The 23642-nt window shown below is 45.3% G+C and overlaps 3 protein-coding genes across 4 annotated transcripts; 2 read left to right on the top strand and 1 right to left on the bottom strand.

Annotated features, from left to right (window-relative positions):
- Positions 1–1601: 1601 nt before the first annotated feature.
- On the top strand, positions 1602–2778 carry LOC100502535 (secreted protein RBT4). Its single transcript, XM_008651878.4, has one exon. It carries the CDS (start codon positions 1858–1860, stop codon positions 2626–2628), a length of 771 nt encoding a protein of 256 aa, XP_008650100.1. The 5' UTR covers positions 1602–1857; the 3' UTR covers positions 2629–2778.
- LOC100282591 (uncharacterized) lies at positions 2604–12324 on the bottom strand. Of its 2 annotated transcripts, none has more exons than XM_008649638.4 (14): positions 11907–12324; positions 11272–11327; positions 11006–11175; positions 10801–10882; positions 10562–10651; positions 10046–10171; positions 7112–7239; positions 6677–6876; positions 5882–5945; positions 3695–3805; positions 3406–3543; positions 3159–3301; positions 3032–3086; positions 2604–2905 (listed from the first exon to the last, which is right to left on the bottom strand). In XM_008649638.4, the coding sequence occupies exons 3-14, from the start codon at positions 11141–11143 to the stop codon at positions 2765–2767; spliced, it is 1416 nt and encodes a 471-aa protein (XP_008647860.2). In that variant the 5' UTR covers positions 11144–11175; positions 11272–11327; positions 11907–12324; the 3' UTR covers positions 2604–2764. The 2 variants fall into 2 exon arrangements, with proteins under 2 accessions (XP_008647860.2, NP_001278731.1); NM_001291802.1 differs by having other exon boundaries at positions 2615–2905; positions 11006–11186; positions 11907–11957.
- Positions 11684–22101, top strand: LOC109939206 (probable methyltransferase PMT23). Its single transcript, XM_023300431.1, is given in 10 exon segments — positions 11684–12003; positions 12472–12646; positions 12978–13248; positions 13349–13407; positions 20305–20356; positions 20477–20648; positions 20809–21066; positions 21608–21711; positions 21714–21801; positions 21879–22101. Coding segments are annotated over 10 exon segments (1707 nt in total). The 3' UTR covers positions 22087–22101.
- Positions 22102–23642: the final 1541 nt, after the last annotated feature.

The raw sequence follows: 23642 nt of genomic DNA, 5'->3' as shown, positions 1-23642 counted from the left end.
TATTTTTATGGCAGATCCAAAAAACATGGAAGCCACATGCATGCGGTTATACAGATCCAAAAATTATGGCAAAATGCATGCATGAGTCAAACACGTTCCCTTGTATGCACGTAAATTTAGGAAAGATATGTGTGACGGTTTCTATTTTAAATGCTTTATTTCCTCCATAAATTTAGGATCGCTGCAACAGCAATGCAGCTAGACTCGTAATTATTATTTTATGACATATAGTGATACTAAATATGCTACACTGTGTAGATAATTATGCAATTGGGTATACTGCGTAAAAATCTGTTACCAGCTGCATGCACATGAATTTATGATGGAAAGAATATGCAATAAAAGGAAATGAATTGCATGCATAAAAACAAAAAATCGCATTTAATGTTTTATTTCCTTCATAAATATATGATCCCTCCAACAGTCATGCAGCTAAACGCATTAGAACTAGTTTATAATGTATACGACACGGTGTAGGTATTTATGCAATTCCTTACACTGCGTAAAAAAACGGGCATGTTGTTTACTGGTGGACGCATATCCGGGTGAAGCGTAAAAACCTTAAGTTTTGAGCATAAAATCCCTTAATTATAAGCGTAAATACCGAGTCAATGAGAGGTTGATAGCTCTAATAGGTTGTTATTACGATCCTATTTTTATGACAGATCCTAAAAACATGGCAGCCGCATGCATTCAGTTTCTATTTTTATACATATCCAAAAATTATGGCAAAATCGTGGGAGTTTCCATTGCATGCGCGCAAATTACGAACAACATAAATTAAGGAATTGTCTTTCCAATGTGCATACAGTAAACTGATATACGAACTCCGTGTTCAAGCATAAAATCATACAGTTTTTAGCGTAAATAGTACATGTGGTAGGCATAAAACGCAATAATCGAAAAGAAAACTGTGCCGGATCGGAGGATGTCATGCGTGATCATCGCTGCGCGCATCTCGCGCCTTCCGTGACGTCGCTCGCTCGAACATCGCGCCTCATGCGTCGCCGTCGCTACTCGCACGTCGACGGGCGTCACTTGCTCGCCGGCCTTGGAAGTGCCGCCTCCTCGGAGCTTCGGGGATGCCGCCGCTTGCCCGCACAAGGGCCCCGCTGCGGATCGAGGAACCTCCGCCGCCGCGCGTCGAGGTAATGGAGTTGCGGCCACCGGCCTGGGAACCGCCGCCACCGTCGCTCGCCCTCTGGATCGAGGACCGCCGGCCTGGGAACCGCCGCCACCGCACAAGGGCGCTGCCGCCGCTCGCCCTCTGGATCGGGGGCCGCCACCGCCGGCCTGGGAACCGCCGCCACCGCATGTCGAGGTTGGGGAGCCGCAGCCACCGCCGCGCGCACTATCGGGCAACCGTCGTCGCTAATGAATCGAGATGGGGCGTGAAAAACTGATCCCTAGCACTATGGATTTTCTTTTATAGACGTCTGTACCTGATCCGGTTCGACCGGATTGCACTGTCTGGCCTGGGCTTCCTTTAGTTATTGGAAGCACAGGGCTCCTATATATATATATATATATATATATATATATATATATATATATATATAAAGCTAGAGAAGCAAGGTAGCAGCTATATATAGACACCTAGCTACGATGATTGAAGCAACAGGACAATCGATGAAGACGAACCGTCCAACGAACCAGCGAAACCGCGCGAAAAAAGGCCATGCATGCGTGCGTTGGAGCAGAGCCAAGAATGGAGGACCGCTAGCTAGCTGTTGGCATGCATGCATAAAAGGCCCCTGCCGGCAGCCCTTACCCTCCTTCCCAACACTGACGACGTTGGCAAGAGAGGAGGGCCGGCGTCGGCGTGCCTAGCTCGATCTTGAACCATAGCTAGCCAGCATGGCGCCCAGCAGCAGCATAGCAGTACTGCTGCTCCTCGTCGTCGCCGTCGTCCTCTCCAACGTCCCCTCCTCGGGCGCCCTGGCCTCCTCGTCGTCGTCTCTGCTGCACCAGTCGTCTCCGTCTGAGAGTGAGACTGAGACCGACAGTAGCAGCGGAGAATCTACTTCGTCGTCGTCGTCGGAAGAGGCCGGCGAGAAGGAGAAGGAGAAGGAGCAGGAGATGGAGAAGGCGGTCGCGGCGGAGAAGGCTGCCCAGCAGGAGCTGCTCAAGTACGCCAAGGAGAAGGGCATCGTGTCACCGACCAACGGCACGGGGTGGTACAAGGGCATCGCCCGGGAGTTCGTGGACGCCCACAACGAGCTCCGCGCGCGCTACGGCGTGCCGCCCATGAAGTGGGACAGGAAGCTGGCGCGGCAGGCGCGGCGCTGGTCCAACCGCATGCGCAAGGACTGCGAGCTCGTCCACAGCGGCCACAAGTACGGCGAGAGCCTGTTCAGGAGCCACGACGACTGGAACGCCACCGCCAAGGAGGCCGTCTTCTGGTGGGGCAAGGAGGAGTCCATCTACGACAGGGACACGGAGCAGTGCACAGGCGGCAGGGCGTACAAGGAGTGCGGCCACTTCGCGCTCATGGTCGGCAAGAGGAGCACCAAGGTGGGATGCGCACGAGCAGAGTGCTTCAAGGGAGGCGTCTTCATCACATGCAACTACTATGCCACGGACCTCAAGAAGAAGAACAAGAAGAAGAAGAAGAGCACCACCAACTGAACTCATGATTTCCAGCTAGCTTCTTCCAGTTTTGAGCCAAGCATGGATCTTGTACAATTAATTGATCTCAGTATACCTTCAAAATTATCATCACTACAATATATAATTCGCCCAAGCATAGATATATAATAATCAATCAGTTCATCCATAGCTTGAGGACCCGATCCTTGCCACCAGACGCCACCTTTTCACCGTCAGGGCTCCAATCCACGGTGTACACCTCATCCGCGTGGCCCGGCAAGTCCATTTTCAACTTGTGTGTTCGAATATCCCAGATCTGAAATGCATTCATTTGGTGAATCGGCAAAAGTACAAAGTTTTTCTTTTATATACATATATATATGACAGAGTAAGTGCTGTCCAATGAACAACACAACAGTACAGCTTAAGTCAAGTGGACAACCTTTAGAGTGGAATCCTTGCTTCCACTTAGTAGAAGCCTACTGTCGGCAGACCAGCTACAGAGAAATAATGTGCTGTCATCATCCTTTTCCTTCAACAACAACAACAACAACAACAACAAAACTCACCTGATCTGGTAGACATCTGCAACGTGCCCTCTGAATGCTGCAACAAATTTACCTGTGATACCATTCCACAACTTGACAGATTTATCAAAGGATGCACTTGCCAACCATTGTCCATCAGGGGAAAAGTAAACATGGTTTACAAGCTGCAAAAAGAAACAAACAAATCATCACCTACAGTTGCATATAACCAAACAATTAATTAGTTACACAGCCTAAGAAAAGAAACATTTTTGTCTGGAGGCAATACCTTCTGATGACCAGTCATGCGAGCTTTAGGTTGTTTACTAATTGTTGGTTCCCAAAGAAACATTGTAAAATCATCAGAACCAGAAACTAGTCTCTCCGGAGCATTACCCCTCATCTTCTTGTATCTCGCAAGAGCAGCCTAAATACAAAAGGTTCTCAGGTGAGGAGGAAAAACATTCCAAAACATAACATTTATATAAAAAAAAAGGCCAACATATATTATATGTAATCTTGAGCCAAAACTAATTTGCTATTAGGATAGACAACAAAACAAAGTGCCATCAATATACCTCTTTCATTTCCTCTGCAGTCGAAAATGTCTTGCCAGTGTGGTCATATGCTCCAGTACGGAGAACATATTCCGTGCTCAAAGCAAGCGAATTCACCCAGTGCCCATGACCCTGAATATGTAAGAACAATTACCTTTTCAAAATGAAATGAAAACACCAATGATTCTATAGTAAGATTAAAACTTCAGAATACGATTAAGTAAACTACAGTTGTCAGGTCAAGGCCTAAGGAGGCCCACGGAGGGGCTGCGACAGCAACAGCCATGGGCCCTCCAAGGGGGATTAGATAAGAATAGTTAGAGATAAGATTAGAAAATTAATTGAGATTATTAGTTGAGATTATCTAGGAAGGTTATCAGTTAGTAATTTGTTGAGAGTTTTTAGGAGAGTTTTAAGGAGATAACGATCTCTAGCTAGATAGGGACGGTCAGTCGGCCTATTTATGTAATCAATGGATGAGAAATAAAGCAAGCAAGAATTAGAAGGGAGAAAACCTCCTCTTACTCGGCCGTAGGCAGAGGCCCCCGGCCGACGTTCCTGCCCATCGATAACCCTGTCCAATCCCTCACCGATCTAGCGACCATAACATCTGGTATCAGCTAGCTTGGGTTTCGATCCGATCCAATGGCTTCTGCTGCCAATTTCGTGGCATCGTCCTGGCAACCGGCATCCCCATCTCCATGGACTGCGCCGCATGTCACCTTCGTCACGCTGTCCTGGCAACCGGCGTCCCCATCTCCATGGGTTGTGCCGCATGCCACCTTTGTCACACCATCCTGGCAACCGGTGTCCCCATCTCCATGGGACGCATCACCTGCCAATTTTGTCACCACATCCTGGACGCCGGCGTGCCCATCTCCAAGGACAACGCCAAATTGTCACATCATCTTCGTTGATGGTGTCTCCATCCCCATGGGCGACGCCACTAGGGACAGTCACGGCTCAACAATCACCAGCTCCATCAATGGGGGACTTGTGGACCAACATAAAGGTTGATCCCGCAAAGATGCAAGCCTCGCTCCGAATGGTTGAGCAGGGGCTGCTGCAAATCAAGGCATCTGTGCAACATGAGCAGCAGCAGCTGGCGTTGTCCGCACGGCTCCAGACGTCGTCGGTTGTGGGCATACAGGTTGCTGCTCGTGGCTTCCTTGCACGACGGAGAGTGCGAGAGATGCGTCGACAGATGCTCGAGGCAGCCTTGGTGACGGTTGACCTCGGCACACGAGGGCGCAACCTCGCCCTGTCGGTTGGCCATCAGCAGAGGCACCGGGCCACAATCTCCAAGTGCGAGCACAGTACGTGTCCCGCGGGCGACGAACTTCAACTCTACGACAGCGGCGGTAGGGAAGGCACTCCTCTCGTCATCGGCAAGGGCGCACTGTTTAGCGCCACCATATTCCGCTACTGGCCGCCACGAGGGTGCCTCCGTTGGTTATTGTTGCGACCTATTCCAGGTGCCCGTCTATGTGCTCCCCTTTCGTCCAGATGGCGTCCATGGGATCCAGGTGGCTGCACCCGTGCAACTCCAAGGCGCAGAGGGTGTCCGCTTTATCTTATGGGGTCAAAAAAAATTCAGATTCGGAATAATAAGATAAGTCGAGATGTAAAAGGCTTGTCTTCTAGGTGTCTGGTTTTGGGTCAAGTAGACTCGGTCTTTGAGCACCCATCATGCTGCAGCTCGAGGACGAGTTGGTTGTCTAGGAGGGGTGTAGTGTCAGGGCTTAAAGAGGCCCACGGAGGGGCTGCGGCAGCAACAACCACGGGCCCTCCAAGGGGGATTGGATAAGGATAGTTAGAGATAAGATTAGAAGATTAGTTGAAATTATTTAGGAGATTAGTTGAGATTATCTAATAAGGTTATCAGTTAGTTTGTTGAGAGTTTTTAGGAGAGTTTTAAGGAGATAAGGATCTCTAGCTAGACAAGGGCGACCAGCCGGCCTATTTATGTAATCAATGGATGAGAAATAAAGTAGGCAAGAATTAGAAGGGAGAAACCCTCCTCTTGCTCGGCCATGGGCAGAGGCTCCCGACCGACGTTCCTACCCATCGATACCCCTCTCCAATCTCTCACCGATCTAGCGACCATAACAACAGTTATAAACTCTAAATTAAACAGGACAATATTTGAGTATCCAGGCACATGAGCATCAGAGCATAAGTATGCAGATATTGTGGATTGATGCATACCTTCAATGTTTTGACCAACTTTCCCTGAGAAGTTTCCCATACTTTGATTAAACAATCTTGGGAACTACAGCGAAAGAAGAATTGTGTTTAGACTGATATTTGGGAAAATATAACTTGGAAGTGAAAAAATCCATAAGAGTGAGCTTTCTTATTGCACATCATTTGCAATGATAATTGAAGTTCTTATGGTCAGCTAAAAATTATTTATCATATGTCTGTAGATATCTGAGTTGGATAAAGTATCAAGGAGCACAGGAACTTCAAAAAGGAGAAAACATATGTAAATGAATGAACCTTTTATTTTCTGGTAGACAGACAATTTCAACTTGTTACTCCATTAGGTAATAGTTACAATAGTAAATCTAAGAATTATCTGAGACCAGGAGGGACCTTGATTTTGTTGACTCAGAATCATATTCTTTTTCCACAATCCTCAAAAGAAAAACATCAAGAATTCGCACTCGGGCAGCCTTCATCTTATATTCATACAAAAAGGGGAACACGGAAGAATTTGCGATGAATCTATGATGAAGACACAACTTGATCCTACTAGTGAAAAGATAAGAAGCAAAGTTTTTACATTTAATAGATAAGCAGGTCTATTTTTTATCATACTCTGTATAAGACTAGTCTACATACAGCTTGAACCATGATAGCATCACTGGATTTGTTAGTAAACATCAATGTTCAAGAGCACTTATATTTCCCATGGTAGTAAATGAAAAGTGCAGAATACAAGAGGCCAAAGCTATAATATTTTTCCGAAAAGGAAAGAGCCGATCATTCATGTCTTACCCAGTATAAATCAAACCATCTCCACCCCACTTGACACAGGTCACTGAACTAGTGTGACCTGTAAGGGAAATAACACATTTCCTTGTGGTGATGTCCCAAATGCGAGCATCACCGTCCTTGCTTGCACTTACAAAGCGGCGGCACGGAGACTGCAAATGAACTGGCTCCCATGATACAGCAGTAATCCATTTCCTGTGTCCCTATTTTGTAACACAAGGCACACTAAATGAGTGGTGGACATTGTAAAAAGAAACATCTGAAAGATGCAAAGAATAGAAGTTTGTGATAGTTCTCTTTGGTTATCATCTATTTCAAATTGTGGGTCACAGCACAGGGCAGTCTAGCCTAACAATACAGAAAAGAAAAGCTACCGTATTTCTAAATTCGTTGTTCAGCGGGCCTAGAACTCAAAAATTGAACAATGCATGATTGTACCATAAGTGGAGTGCCCAATTGGTTCCCAGTTTTTGGGTCCCATAATATAAGTTCTCCCGACTTGCTACCACTAACAAGATGTTTTCCATCAGGTGACCATGCAATACAGAGAACCCAATTTTTGTGTCCTGGAAAATGAAAGGTTAGAAACAGCATATGAGAAGTGCAATGCACAGAAGTGCAACAAAGATTGCACAAATATGATAGCCTTCCTAATGGGTTCAAATGCCATAAAGTCAGATAGGCCTAAAAATGGCTCACATAGTGTGTAGGGATGAAAACAGATACTTACTCGGATATCATTTTTTTGGTCTTTTTCTTTGATTGTGAATAAATATGATATACAATGCGCTATTCAAATTCATATTCTTATTTCGAGCAATGAGCTTGTAAAGATTCATAAAAGGCAAATTTCGAATTTATCATATATCTTCTCAAATGTTAGATATAAAATTCGGATACAATTCGGTTACAGATATTTTTTTACATTTTTTGTTGTAGGGAGCAAATAATGTATAAAACATTTTAAGCATTATTTTATTCTTATTTATAATAATGTGCTTGATAACATAAGAAAATATTAGCATCAAATTTCATACATATCTATTTTAAAGTATTAAATTTGTCCTAATAATCCGGATACCTACTTTCATCCCTAATAGTGTGTTCAATGTTCATTGCGAGGGATAGGTTTGAACCTGCACAATATTATAGATCGGAAAAACCACTATGCCATTAAAAGAAACTGTAATATGGCATCATTCAAAGATTCAACGGTTTCAATTCATATGTTTGTCCAGCAAAAGTGCATAGAAGGATCATCGAACCAATATATTGTAGTCATCCTCTCTTTGTCCATTTAATTTGCTAATTATATATAGATGCTAGTTCCAAGGTCATCATCAGCACCTGAGGAAGCCCACAAAGATCCCGACACAGGAGACTGATATTAGGACCTACTGTGATATGGGGACCTCCCTTGGTCCGTCTAGATAGGGGCATGGCACAATGTCAAATTATACCACTCGAAAATCCTCAGAACAACACATCCCGAGACACACAAACGTAAGCCCTCGGGGCCCCTCATGCCCCGAGGCACTTGGCGGTATAAGCTCCTGAGGCTCCTCGCGCCTAGGGGCACTAGTCGGTGTAAGGCCTCGTGGCAGTACGATGGGTTCTCAGGACAGACTGGCCCCTGAGCACATGCTACATTTAGCTGCTCTGGACACTTAAGTTTCCGACCTTATACTTTGACGCCGATTAGGACCTATATCATCTAGGGCCTAGGGGCCCCCCGAGGGATTTGAAAGCTCGGAGTAGCTAAGGGTCTGTTTGGTTGGACTGTGGCTGTGAAAAAACTGTTGTGGCTGTGAACTGCTAAAAAGCTAAAAAAACGTTGGTGGAAACCACTGAAAGCCGCTAAAAATTCTTCCATATATATTTTCACAGTTCCACCTGAAAGCCGCTAAAAGCAGGTCCAAAGGTGCTTTCAGTTTTGCACTACCAAGAAAATCGGCTTTTAGAAAAAGCTACTTTCCAGATTCAGCCCTTTGGTTTGGCTTTTGGGGGGCAAAAGCCAAAACCAAACCATACACACCCTAAGACTAATCTTATCTCGAAGCAAAAGGATGTCGCAGGTCCACCAGAGGCGGTACGGCTCCGAGATAAGGCCCTAGAGGTTATCCTTAGCAATAGATTAATGGACAAGTCTCAGGCACAACCTATTAAATGTGTTGGAGGCAACATTGCGGGCCTGACTTAGTGAACTAGCACAAGACTTAGGCCGCAGAGCACTCGAGACCGACACACAGAGCGAGTATCGGCCATGTAGTCATGCATGCCACACGAAGTGTACCATGAAATGTAAAAAATAGAAGAGGCTATATTGGTCGCTAAGCACCATAGACTAGTTGGTTCAGACCTCGGTGTTCACAGGCGTAGGTATGACAGTCACCTTGGAAAGGAATGATCGTCACCAAGCGCTTGTATCACTTTAAATGTGATACGTGACATTACAGACACGCCTCCGCCCTGATAACACACTAAGAGGCAAGCATACCTGGCATTTCTGAGAAAGTGTACTCATGCATTTATGACCATATCGGGTTAGACGATCTTGCTTTCTCTAAGAGATGGGGAAAAACCCTATAGCCATGGCTTTACAGTACAAGTGTATTTTCCTGTAATAAAGGGTATGACAAACCGTACTGAGCACCATTAATACAACGCCCACACTCTGGATCGGTCCTCGGTTGGTCATTTCAAGGGGTATGATTACACTGACACATGCTACATGATTACGAAGCATGGGACAGAGACGGTTGGCCCAATGACAAGCAGGGCCCGCAAATAACATATAAATGTAAACTTGCAACTTCTTTGGAGTATAAAAGAGATGGTAGATCAGCGTTTAATTCAGGTTAGACACACCACAAAGTATCATTCCAAGATCCAACAAACCGAACCCAAAGGAGTTCAATTCAACTGAGCAAAGAGAGCAACAGTTAGAACTAGTCTAGCTTGCCTCATCCCTCCTCAACTAAGACGGACTATTTCTCACTGGGTTGGAGCTCATAACCTTGTGTATCATCTGCATACAACAATCTATGATCGATAGGAGATTAGGAGGACAAGGCGTATTACGCACACTATGGCCCAAACATCTAAAAATCTGTGTATATTAGGTTGTGATGTCATGACTTCGTAGACATACTCTACTGTTTCAGGACTCACTCCCTGCTTCCCTAACTATCTTTTGGTACTATTGATACACTGGTGTCTTTGGTACATCATTCATCTTAGTGGTTTGGCGTGCAACTAAGATTAAATTGGCCAATATGGGTATATGCAACCTACTCAAGGACCAGAATTTAAGGAATGAACAGCATTGCAGTAAAATCACTGGTAAACAAGGATAGGGTACTGAGCATTCACCTTTGCATGTGAACAGTGGAGTCTGTGTACTCAGGTCCCAAAAGCGAACAGTGGTGTCACCTGAACCGCTCGCCAAACTCTTTCCATCAGGGCTAAAAGAAACAGCAATTACAGCTTCCGTGTGGCCTGCAGAAAGAGAAGATTGTGAATAGACCATTCAAGGAGAAACATATTGTTTGGTTGCATGCAGCAACCGGCCAAAATTAAAATGCAGCTCGCCCAACCTATTGCAAGTTGCGGCGCTTAAATTCTGCACCAAACTTTTGGGAAGGAGTGGCAGCTAAAAACACACAAAAGATGCCAAAGTTTCCACTAAGTGGTGGCTAAACATGCCAAAGGTTAGGGCAAGGCCGAGCTGTGGCATGTTGTGGTCGGCAACCAAAAACGCCCAAAAGAAATGTAAGAGTAGAACAAGATATTATTGAATTAACTGGATGTGACAAGCAAATGAATAATTGGGCGCCAAAATAATAGCTAGGAGGGATAATTAACAGAACAACAGGTCGCTAGACATACCAGCAATCGTGGCAGAGCATCGGTTGACCGGCCTGATCCGGAAAAGTGCTTGTGGTTGGCATACTATGCGCAGAGTAACCTCAACATTGGCTAGAGTTTAAGAAGGAAAAAAAAAGAAAGAGATGGAAATAGGAATTAGATGGCAGCACAGACGACACGGTTCACCTTTCATCAAAAATCAGGAGACGAAAGGGAAATGCGCAGCGCAGTAGATGAACTGCTGAGTGATCTCATCTCACCGTTCTTCTGCCGCATGTAAGCACCCAGGTGGACAGAGAGCTCCTCGTCTCCAACGTAGAATGCATAGGGCAACTTCTCCTCCTGAATGAATAGAATGCACGAGTGAGTTAACAATAGGAGGATGGAAAGGTAAGGTTGAGGGAAGCAAGATAAGATGAAAGAATTGGATAGATGGGAAAGAAAACAATTAGAGCACAGTAATACATTGTGGAGGAGCTGATTGACAATCTCCTGGAGCTGCGGGGGCCCGACGTTCTGGGGCAGATAGAGCGCAGAGCCTAGAGGGTCTCCCTCGGGGCTCAGCAGCTGGCACATGACGCTGGCGCTGGCATCGATATCCATCCGACGAAATTTAGCCGAACCCGAAGCAAAATCTAAGATTAAGCTAGCGCAACAAGGGGATTAGCAACTGTTATGCTCTGAATAGAAGCGTGGGAAGAGAAGAAACCGATGCAAGTGAGCGAGCGTACCAGTAGAACAGGAAGAGGGCGGCGGCGGCGGTGCAAGCAGCTTCTGCTGATGAACCCTGTGAACAAGTTGTCAATAAGTAAGAAGAGAAAAAAGAAACTAAATAAGCAATTTGAACTCGAGCTCTGTTTTGAAACACGAGGGAACTGGCAGAGAGGGTCTCGTCTCTCGTGGAGCGCATTGGAAGCAGCAGCCAACAGACACAAAATCCTCCACCGTTTACATGGAGAAACACGAACGGCGGTGACCGGTGGATACAGATCAGCGTCTGCAGCCAGCAGCACCCCTGCCGAAGCCGCGGAGCACTGGGTACGTACGGGGACTCCGGTAGCAGACTAGACCTCATCTCTTGTTTCTTTCTGCGCCAGACCGATAAACGGAATAACAAGAAGAAGAGCACGAACGAAGGGAAGGATGGAGAAGCTCCTGTTTTTCCGCCGCCGCCGCAAGGAAGGAACGGAATCGGTGCCAGAGTTGCAACGCATGCACGCACAAGTAGCATCCGCGGGCATCCCTAGAGCCAAGGCGTTTCCCTCCATCGAATTTTCAGCGCCGAATCCAGCGATAAAGAGAGGAGGAGGCGCCAGCACAGGAAGGAAGGAAAAGGAGGAGAAAGCGAGGAGGAGGCGTAGCTCACCTGCGGCAGCGGGGCTGGGGAGACGAGGATGCCCGGACGGATGTGGCGGCCGCGCGCGGGACGGGACAGGGATGGGGGGTGGCGGCGGCGGCGTCTGGTGAAAGGTGTTGGTGGTGTGCGGCTGCGCGCAGGGAGGGGGGAGATGGGAATGGAGCACGCGAAGTGAGGGGGCAACCGGCGGCGCAGCGCAGGCGGCTTATAATTATGAAAATCTGTACTACATTAAGACCCGTCTGTAGACCGCCCCCACCCCGGATAACCTCGCCTCGCCCCGGATAACCTCGCCTCGCCCCGCCCCCTCCGCAAAGCTCGCCGACAACCACACCCGCACGCCCCGAACGCCCGCAATTCGCGCCATCCCGCCTCCATCCCCCCGGCAACCGTTTTCGTCGCGGCCCCACCCGACCTCCGTCTTCGTCGCGGCCGCGTTGCGCCGCACGCCTACGCTCGCCCTCCGCCCACCCCCGCCGCAAAGGTCGCCGAAAACCCCGCCCGCACACCTATACACCGCACGCGATTCGCGCCATCCCGCCTCCATCCCGCCGCCAACCGCAAACGCGTGATCCACGGGCGCCGCGATTCGCGCCAGGATTTGGTACAACAACGTCCCTCACCCAAAGCTGGTGGAGTATAAGAAAGATCAGAACTGGGTTACAAGATTTGGTGATTATCTTGTTTTTCCTGGAGGTGGAACTCAATTCAAAGATGGCGTGGGAAGATACATTCAGTTTGTTGAACAGGTAAACATTCAGTTTGTTGGGACAGCTTAACTCTGCAGAGGAATTTTGTTAAGTACTTTGATAGACAAGTGAGTTGCACGCATCGTGTGAATTGAGATGTTTCTATTGTGTGTTTCCTTTGATAAATTTCACAGCCTTGCTCGCTGCTCAGTTTGTTCAATGTCATTTGAGTCTTTGCTGGTCAGGTTTGAACATAAAGGCCTTGCTTGAGTTGCTAAATATAATCTCGTATGCTGGGGTTTAGTCATTCTATACTCGAGTAGATAAGTTTTGTAACAACTTGCTGTTTTGTTATTTCCTTGTGACCTAATGTTGATAATTTCATCTTTAGATTATGCCAACCATACAATGGGGAAGGCGCACAAGAACTGTCTTGGATGTTGGATGTGGTGTTGCCAGCTTTGGTGGATACCTGCTTGACAGGAATGCCATTACTATGTCATTTGCCCCAAAAGACGAGCATGAGGCTCAGATACAGTTTGCCCTAGAGCGTGGAATTCCAGCATTTATAGCAGTAATTGGAACACAAAAGCTTCTGTTTCCTGATAATGTGTTCGATGTTGTACACTGTGCAAGGTGCAGGGTCCATTGGTATGCAAATGGCAAGTATTCTATTTCTTCACAATATTCATAAAAGCCAAAATAATGCATCCTTATTTTCCTTGATTTTTTGTTTAATTAATCTTCCACTTTGAATGGCAGGTGGAAAACCATTGTTGGAGCTTAATAGAGTACTGAGGCCTGGAGGATATTTCATTTGGTCTGCTGATATAGCTGAGGTGCCCGATCTTTCGGCGAGTAGAGATAATTCCGATTTGGCGGAAGATGACCCTTGCGATCCGACTACGACGAGCAAGCCCGAGGCGCCAATGCAATCGCTGAACCAACTCCCTGTGGTTACCGACCTTGCTGATGCAAGATCGGCCTGATCACGAAGATCGTTTCATGTGCGCAATCGAAGAACGAACAAGAAAAAGATGCAAGCAATCTAATCTATTACTCGAGGGTGGAGTTCTGAATACACGAAGACAGCGTAGATTTGCACGTGTTCGAGAGTAGCTAAAGCTAATGTAAAACAAAACTCGAAGAACAAAGGAGGCGCAGCTCCTGTTTAAATAGAGAGGGGGCGCAGCCCCTAGGGGCGGCCAACCCTAGGTCGTCCACTATGGGCCACAGTTGGGCTGGTCGTCTATTCTTCTGTGCCCTCATTCTTTAGTACAATGACGAAGTTAAGATCTCTGGCACGGGCCCGAGTGATTGGCCCAGCTAATGAAGGAAGTGACGCTTGATATTGAGGTGCTGCTGGTGTAGTCGTACTCATAGTGATGTCCTCATCATCCTCCCCTTCTTGAAGTGAAGTCGTCCTCGATGGCAACTCCTCATCCTCGGCCATATATGGTTTTAAATCTGCAACATTAAAACTAGTGAAAACACCAAATTCCGCAGGCAGGTCAAGGATATAAGCATTATCATTAATCTTTGTTAGCACCTTAAAAGGACCAGCAGCACGAGGCATTAATTTAGAACGGCGCAAAGTAGGAAACCGATCCTTTCTCAAGTGCAACCAAACCATATCACCTGGCTCAAAAGTAACAAGTTTTCTTCCTTTACTACCAGCAACCTGATTTTTTGCATTAGTAGCAGCAATGTTCTGTTTCGTTTGTTCATGTATGGTAATCATTTGTTCAACATGTGCAGCAGCATCTACATGTGGGGCGTTCGCAGCATTAAGTGAAATCAAATCAATAGGTGCCCTAGGGATGTAACCATAAACAATCTCGAAAGGGCACATCTTTGTAGAAGAATGCATGGCATGATTGTAAGCAAATTCAACTTGAGGCAAGCAATCCTCCCAACGTCTCAAATTCTTGTCTAAAACAACCCTAAGCATGGTAGATAAAGTTCTATTTACTACCTCAGTTTGTCCATCAGTCTGAGGGTGACAAGTAGTGCTAAACAACAATTTAGTTCCTAATTTATTCCAAAGAGATCTCCAAAAATGGCTTAAAAACTTAGCATCGCGATTAGAGACAATTGTTTTTGGAATACCATGTAAACGAATAATTTCTCTAAAGAACAATTCAGCAACAATGCTAGCATCATCAGTTTTATGACAAGGTATAAAGTGAGCCATTTTAGAGAATCTATCAACAACCACAAAAATACTATCCCTCCTCTTCTTAGTTCTAGGCAAGACCAAAACAAAGTCCATAGAAATATCAAGCCAAGGAGAAGAAGGGACAGGCAAAGGCATATACAAACCATGATTGTTCAACCGTGACTTAGCTTTCTGACAAGTAGTGCAGCGTGCAACAAGGCGCTCAACATCAGCGCGCATCCGAGGCCAAAAGAAGTGGGCAGCCAACACCTCATGCGTCTTGTAGACGCCAAAATGCCCCATGAGACCGCCTCCATGCGCTTCCTATAACAACAAAAGACGAACCGAGCTAGCTGGAACACACAACTTGTTAGCGCGAAACAGGAACCCATCCTGTATGTGAAATTTGCCCCATGGTATCCCATTAATACAATGGCCGAAAGCATCTTTAAAATCAGCATCGTCAACATATTGATCCTTCACAGTGTGCAAACCAAAGATTTTAAAATCTAACTGTGACAGCATGGTATAGCGACGAGACAAAGCATCAGCAATAACATTGTCCTTCCCGTTCTTGTGTCTAATAATGTAAGGAAAGGACTCAATGAATTCGACCCATTTAGCATGACGACGGTTCAGATTTGTTTGGGTACGAATATGTTTTAAAGCCTCATGATCAGAATGAATTATGAACTCACGATGCCAAAGATAGTGTTGCCATGTATGCAAAGTGCGCACTAAAGCGTAAAGCTCCTTATCATAAGTAGAATATTTCAGACTAGCACCGCTTAATTTTTCACTAAAATAAGCAACTGGTTTTCCTTCTTGTAACAAAACAGCACCTAGCCCAATACCGCTAGCATCGCATTCAAGCTCAAAAACTTTATTAAAATCAGGCAATTGTAAGAGGGGAGCTTGGGTTAACTTATCTTTCAAAGTGCTGAACGCTACCTCCTGCGAATCACTCCAAGCAAACGGCACATCTTTCTTTGTAAGCTCATGTAGAGGCGCTGCAATGGAGCTAAAATCACGAACAAATCTGCGGTAGAAGCCGGCAAGTCCAAGAAAACTCCGAATTTGTGTGACCGTCGTCGGTGTAGGCCACTCCCGAATGGCAGCAATCTTGCTGCTATCCACCTCAATGCCCTGCGGAGTAACCACATAACCAAGAAACGAGACACGTTGCGTGCAAAATGTGCACTTTTCCATGTTACCAAACAAGTGAGCAGCACACAAAGTATCAAAAACAGCACGCAAATGTTCTAAATGCTCCTCTATAGACTTGCTGTAAATAAGGATATCATCGAAATAAACAACAACAAACAAACCTATGAAGGCCCGTAGAACTTCGTTCATTAAACGCATAAAGGTGCTGGGAGCATTAGTCAATCCAAATGGCATAACCAACCATTCATATAAACCAAATTTCGTTTTAAAAGCCGTTTTCTATTCATCACCGAGTTTCATTCTAATCTGATGGTAACCGCTACGCAAATCAACCTTAGAGAAAATAACGGCACCACTAAACTCATCTAACATATCATCAAGGCGTGGAATAGGATATCGATAACGAACTGTGATGTTATTAATAGCACGATAATCTACGCACATACGCCATGACCCATCTTTCTTTGGAACGAGTAAAACAGGAACCGAGCAAGGGCTAAGAGACTCACAAATGTAACCTTTATCAAGCAGCGTCTGCACCTGGCGCTGGATCTCCTTCGTCTCATCTGGATTTGTACGGTACAGGGCACGGTTCGGAAGAGAAGCGCTGGGGATGAGATCGATCTGATGCTCAATGCCACGGAGGGGAGGAAGACCCGGTGGTAAGTCCGTAGGAAAAACATCAGCATACTCCTGCAAAAGGTTAACAACAGCAGGGGGTATATCCAAAGACGGTGCATCATCAAGCGGAACAAGCATGCGCGAGCATACAAGTGCATAACAGGGCATATGAGCTTCATGGAGATCATCAAAATCAGCACGTGTAGCAAGTAAAACAGGAGAGTGCAACTTGATTTCAGATTTAATAGGTGCGGCTGATGTCGATTTGACTTGTTGTGCAGTTTTAGCAGCCCTAGTAAGGTCATCTTTCAAAATTTGGTCAGGGGTCATTGGATGTATAATTATTTTCTGGCCTTTAAACATGAAAGAATAATGATTTGAACGACCATGATGTAAACTATCAGTATCATATTGCCAAGGTCAACCCAATAACAAAGAGCATGCTTCCATAGGAATGACATCGCAATCAACGTAATCAGAATAAGAACCTAGCGAAAAGGGGACACGTACCGAACGTGTTACCTTTATTTTACCACCATCATTAAGCCATTGAATGTGATACGGATGTGGGTGTGTGCGAGTGGGCAAGGATAATTTCTCTACCAACGTTGTACTTGCCAAATTGTTGCAGCTGCCACTATCGATGATGATGCGAATCGACCGTTCGTGCACAACGCCCTTGGTATGGAATAGAGTGTGTCGCTGATTTGTTTTGGCCTGGGCAACTCGTGTGCTGAGAACACGCTGCACAACAAGACTCTCATACCTATCGGCGTCGATGGGATCAACGTGGACTTCCTCATTTTCTGCATGGTTAGTGGCAATCATAGCATGACTAGTTTCCTCAGAATCACTGGCTGAAGAGTACTCACCATTGTCACGTATAAGCAAGGTATGCTTGTTTGGACAGTCCCGAATCATGTGCCCAAACCCTCTGCAACGATGGCACTGAATATCCCGTGTACGTCCTGTGGAAGAAGCGGCGCCTTTGGCAGGGGGCGCCGCTGGCTTGGTCGTCCCTGTGCGCAGTGTAGTGCTAGGCGTAGAAGGTGCAGGGCTGGAAGGAGTTGAGCTGTGTGTCGGACCCCGGCCTGCAAAAGAGTTAGTATATGTCTTTGATCGTCGTCCCTGCACTTCACGTTTAGCTTTGCAAGCATATTCAAACAATGTGGTTATATCAAAATAATCCTTATAATCAAGTATATCCTGAATTTCCCTGTTCAAACACCACAAAAACACGCCATAGCAGCGTCATCCGACTCAACCAAACCACAACGAAGCATACCCTTTTGTAACTCCTGGTAATATTCCTCAACAGATTGTGAACCTTGTTGAAAACGTTGCATTTTTTAAGCAAATCACAGCATAATAGGAAGGAACAAATCTATGGCGCATGACAGTTTTTAATTGGGTCCAAGTAGTGACACTGTTAATGGGAAGTTTTTGTTTATACTCACGCCACCAAATTAAAGCAAAAACAGTAAATTCACTAATGGCAACCTTCACTTGGCTATTAGCAGGAATATCATGCATGAAAATTTCTGTTCTACCTCCAATTCCCAATCAAGATATGCAGCAGGATCATATTTATCATTAAAAGATGGAATTTTAAATTTAATCTTAGAAAATAAGTCATTAGGGGGATGACGAACCACACGGCGTGCACAACCACGGCGATCTCCATCGTCCTGCTCAGTGTCACCGCTGTATTCCTGCTCCATCTTTGTGGTCAACGCATCAAGGCGTGCCAGGATGGTGTCGAGTGTGGTGCGAGTCGCCGTTTGAGCAAGGTCAAGTTGGTTGAAACGCTCGGTCGTCGAAGTGACCGTTGAATCAAGCCTTTCATGCATCGTCCTAATGTCAGCATCAAGTCCATCAACTTGTCCCCTTACTTCCTGCAACTGGGCATCCACCATGTTGTGTGCTCCTGCCATAGTTAGCGCAAACACCAAAACACCAAAAGGAGAAAAAAACCGACGACAACAGGGGAATGGTGGTGACAACTTGCTCGCTCAATGGAATGCTGTTATCAAGTTCTTATACGTTCTTACCAAGCCACAGTGGTGAACTGCAATCAACAGGTGGAACCGGTGAAAGATTAGATGAGCGATTGCGTGGAGAAACAGAAACCTGCTCGTCGTAGAAATATGTGGAGTTCTGGGTAGGCTGCACTCAAGTCAAGGATTAGCACGATCAAACAATAATGCAAAGTTGAATTATAGTGCAAAATACGAAATTATATTGCTGGCCACAGGTGCAAAGGACGGATGGAACTAGCAGAATGGCAGTACCGTAAATATTGTACTAGCGATGCCAAAAAGGCACTAGTAGGAATCACATGTGATTTTGTTTTTCTTTTTTGTACGATTTTTTTTGATATTTTTCTCAGCACAAGAAGCAACAAAATAGGAGCTACACGAAGTTTCACCTAAAACAGAGTTCAGATGTGGTCTACAGAAAATCAGGAAGTTCTCTGAAAAGTGTGCGAGAACTTTGACGAATTTTTTTCTTTATTTTCCTGAATTTTTTTGACAATTTTATCGAAACCCAAACAGACCGAAGGTGAGTTTGGTCGTCCTCAGGATGGTGTCAACAAGCTCCTGTAAAAATTTCAGATTTTTTGGACAACCGAGCGAAAAGTTATGCCCGGTTTAAGGAAGGTACCTCAAGTTATGGTTAAAACGACCGAGATGAGACAACCGCTTTGTTTCCTTTCCCTATTTTTTTGTTTGTTCTCTGGTTCTATCCTTTCTCTTTCTTTTTCTTCTTCTTCTTTTTTTTGTTTCTGTTTTTTGACGTAACCGAAGGAGAAAAACAAGGAAGCGGCGTTGACTCGGTTTGTGGCGTTGACTCGGTTTGATGTAACCGAAGGAGAGAAACAAGGAAGATGGTTGCGGCATGCTAGGGTTTGATGTAACTGAATGAGAAAAACAAGGAAGATGGTTGCGACGTGCTAGGGTTTGATGTAACCGAAGGAGAAAAACAAGGAAGAAGAAGGATGGTGAGAAAAAACACAATGCGACCAGCAACAAATGACGCGAAAGCACACAAATTCAACAATGCAGATTAATGAAAGAAGGTGCGAGGCTCAAAAGGGTGCTGGTATAAGGTCTAACTTGAATTTTTATGTGGTTTTGTGGACTGTAGGAGAAAAAAAACACTCGATAAACTCACCGATCAACCTGGAAATCTGATACCAATTGATATAGCTGAGGTGCCCGATCTTTCGGCGAGTAGAGATAATTCCGATTTGGCGGAAGATGACCCTTGCGATCCGACTACGACGAGCAAGCCTGAGGCGCCAATGCAATTGCTGAACCAACTCCCTGTGGTTACCGACCTTGCTGGTGCGAGATCGGCCTGATCACGAAGATCGTTTCCTGTGCGCAATCGAAGAACGAACAAGAAAAAGATGCGAGCAATCTAATCTATTACTCGAGAGTGGAGTTCTGAATACACGAAGACAGCGCAGATTTGCACGTGTTCGAGAGTAGCTAAAGCTAATGTAAAACAAAACTCGAAGAACAAAGGAGGCGCAGCTCCTGTTTAAATATAGAGGGGGCGCAGCCCCTAGGGGCGGCCAACCCTAGGTCGTCCACTATGGGCCATAGTTGGGCTGGTCGTCTATTCTTCTGGGCCCTCATTCTTTAGTACAATGACGAAGTTAAGATCTCTGACACGGGCCCGAGTGATTGGCCCAGCTAATGAAGGAAGTGGCGCTTGATGTTGAGGTGCTGTTGGTGTAGTCGTACTCATAGTGATGTCCTCATCATCTGCAACCCCTGTCTACCGTCAAGAGCAAAGAGACCAAGATGACTGGAATGGTTCGTGGGTTGCCATATATTCTATCGAGAATATTCAACATCCTAGAGATTTCATCTAAATTTTGTCATTTGGTGAATATTTTTCCATGCTAATTGAAATGTCTGTTTCTGCTTGTGCAGCAATGGTTACTCTGACTAAATCAATCAGCTGGAGAACAGTGGTAAAGTCTCAAGATGTCAATGGAATTGGAGTTGTTATATATCAAAAGCTAGTATCGAATTCTTGCTATGCTGAAAGAAAGACCAATGAGCCCCCTCTATGCTCTGAGAGAGATGGATCACGCTTTCCTTGGTAGGTCACAACTTATTAAACTTGTCTTGTCACCTCCAAATGCGTATTTCTGATTATAACTTTACTGGTTCACTGATAAATAGTGTTAACATGATGTGTGCTATTCAATCTTTCTATCTAATGTCATGTATACCATTGCCCTTGTTTTTTTCTTTTGCAGGTATGCTCCTCTTGATAGTTGTCTTTTCACAACTGACATTACCACTTCAGATGAAAGATATAATTGGCCTGATCCATGGCCTGAAAGACTTGATGTTAGCTATGCAAGTGTACCTGATGATTCTGCTTCTAACAAAGAGAAGTTTGAAGCTGATACAAAGTATTGGAAACAACTCATTTCAGAAGTATATTTCAGTGACTTCCCATTTAATTGGTCAAGCATTCGCAATGTAATGGACATGAATGCTGGGTTTGGAGGGTAAGTTAAGGCAAATTTCTAATGCTTCTTCTCTTATATAGTTAAAGTCAATTTGTATGACATGAATATTAATGCTTGTAGAGCACCTCGCCATATCTTTCAATTGTTTCTGATACATCTGGAGCACAAGGGGTTATAAACGGATGATTTAACATGGATTTTTTGTACTCCAGTCTCCTTTTTTTAATGGTTGGCAGCTCTGCCGAGCATATGTTGATAAAGCAGGGTGCTGCCTTTCAATCTGATTGTTTTCTTAGTGAAATTAGGATAACTTATACTGAATCATACCCTGAAGCCTTGAATATAATTATAGTTGTTTCAGCAATGCCCTAAGTGGTTACTCCATTTTTTTATCCTATTACTTTATGGCTTACCGCAAAGTCAGTAAGGCAGAGACCCCAGAAACTCACTGTTACACTTGTACCAAAGACCTCACTGATTTTTGTTTATGCCAATCTGGTTAACAATCACTTGGTATTAAACTAATTGGAGACTTCATTTCATGATGGGAATGCTAATCAAGCTTCTTTTGTTGAACCAGGTTTGCCGCAGCACTCATTGATCAACCTTTATGGGTTATGAATGCTGTGCCAATTGGTCAACCAGATACCTTGCCACTTATTTTCAACAGAGGTTTGATTGGAGCTCTCATGACTGGTGCGAATCTTTCAACACCTACCCTCGTACCTATGATCTTCTCCACATGAGAAATCTCATTGGAAATCTTACAAACAGGTGCATTCTCACACCTTTATAAGTTTGTGCGCCCATTCTGTCAGAAACTTGAGGTGATATTTGTGTCTTTTATTCAGGTGTGACCTCATCGACGTGGTGGTTGAAATCGATAGAATACTGAGACCTGGAAGATGATTTGTGTTGAAAGACACGTTAGAGATGATAAAGAAGATACGCCCAATCCTGAAGTCCAGACACTATGAAACTGTCGTCGTGAAACAACAATTTCTTGTGGCTACAAAGAGTTTCTGGCGTCCTGGCAAACCAGCTTCCACATCAGGGTGACATAGAGATCGTACTTTCAGGGGAGTCTTCAACAACCAACGATTCTATTGATTCTTTGAGACCTGATCAAACTAACTCTTGGGCCACAGGTTTGTGATTTCACTGGTGATGCTTTTCAAAGGGAAGAACGGGAACGATGGCTGCCATTGGTGCCACTACCTGAACTGCTGCCAACATCCAAGTGGAAGTGTAACACCTAGACACCTCAGTTTTCTGTTACACTCGGGGGCAAAAATGTAGTATCCAGATTTACAAGACCATTCTCTATGTTTGTTTGTCTGTAGATATGAACAAGTTCTTTGTCATTTACTGGTTTTGAGTTTCCTTGCCTATGTAAACTGCTTCGTTGAGCGTTCTATGTTTACAATTGGAGCTTGATAGCTGTTTTAAATTTCTCAATGGAAAACCAGTAGTTTTGATGCGCAGTTAATTGTGGCGTTTAAAGAAATAAAAAGAAGATAATTTTTTATCAAACACGTAACGCCGTCCTAGTCAGTGGTAGAGCGTGTGGCTTTTAACCACTTGGCCGTGGGTTCGTTCGATCCCCACGGATGGCGGCACCAGTTACTTTTTTGCAATTTTTTGCAGTTAGTTTATTCGCTTTTGGCTCATTCTTCATCTAATCCCTTCTTTTCTTCACTGTTCTCCCGCTTCATTAGATAATATTGTTTAAATTGAATAGTTGTTCAAATATGTTGCAAACTTTTACAATAATTTGTGCTTTATTTGAACTGATTATTGTGTTCGATCTTAATACATCTACCATGTAACCTGCAAAATTTATACTACTTCTCTACTAACTATTAAGAGTAGAGTGTAGACTGCCCCCGCCCCTATTTCCCTCCCGTCCGCGGATCACGCGCACGCCTGCCACCCCCGACCGCGATTCCGCTCCACGCCCGCGGATCACGCGCACGCCCGCCACCCCCGCCGCGATTCCGCTCCACGCGCACAACCCGGTATGGAGAAAGCATGGGGCGGCGACAAGTTTGTATAGTGCGCACGCACGGACCAGGAAGGCAGTGCGTCTCCTCCCCGGTAAGCAACGCTCCTTCTCCCACGAGAAAATCGCGCAGCAGGGGCACGTAGCTAGACCTAGCCTCGCCTCGCACACTGTAGATCTACGGACTGTCAAACGAGGGAACCAGTGAACCACCAAGCACGACGATGGGGCCGGAGCGGAGAGATCCAGTAGGCCTGCGCGACCGCTCCGGGACGCCGGAGCCACACGCCAGCGGCGGAAAAGGGGGAAACCCGCTCACCTTGGCGTCCGCGGGGCCGTGTGCGGCCGCAGCGGGGAGCGGTTGGTCCACCTGCATCTGGTCCGATGGATGGGCTGGAGGCGCTAGCTGACAGCTTGTGTGTGCTATATAGTCGTCCGTTAGCTCCTTATATATATATATATATACACACACACACACACACACACACACACAACACTAGCAACTCAACTTAAATTCGCTGGAAGATTGTATTTATATGTGCAACTATTAAAACGGTGTATGCTAATGTCCAATTCTGTTGTATTCTATTTTTTTATAAACTTGCAAGCTATT

This window comes from Zea mays, chromosome 6 (assembly GCF_902167145.1).
Source record: "Zea mays cultivar B73 chromosome 6, Zm-B73-REFERENCE-NAM-5.0, whole genome shotgun sequence".
Taxonomy (NCBI): domain Eukaryota; kingdom Viridiplantae; phylum Streptophyta; class Magnoliopsida; order Poales; family Poaceae; genus Zea; species Zea mays.
This window is presented reverse-complemented; position numbering and strand designations above follow the sequence as displayed.

Coding starts and splice junctions, on each gene's coding strand:
- LOC100502535 (XM_008651878.4), top strand. CDS start 1,858: ATGGCGCCCAGCAGCAGCATAGCAGTACTGCTGCTCCTCGTCGTCGCC.
- LOC100282591 (XM_008649638.4), bottom strand. CDS start 11,143: ATGGATATCGATGCCAGCGCCAGCGTCATGTGCCAGCTGCTGAGCCCC. Junction 10,172..10,561: donor ATGCTCTGCCACGATTGCTG/GTATGTCTAGCG, acceptor CTCTTTCTGCAG/GCCACACGGAAGCTGTAATT. Junction 3,302..3,405: donor GCATGACTGGTCATCAGAAG/GTATTGCCTCCA, acceptor TTCTTTTTGCAG/CTTGTAAACCATGTTTACTT.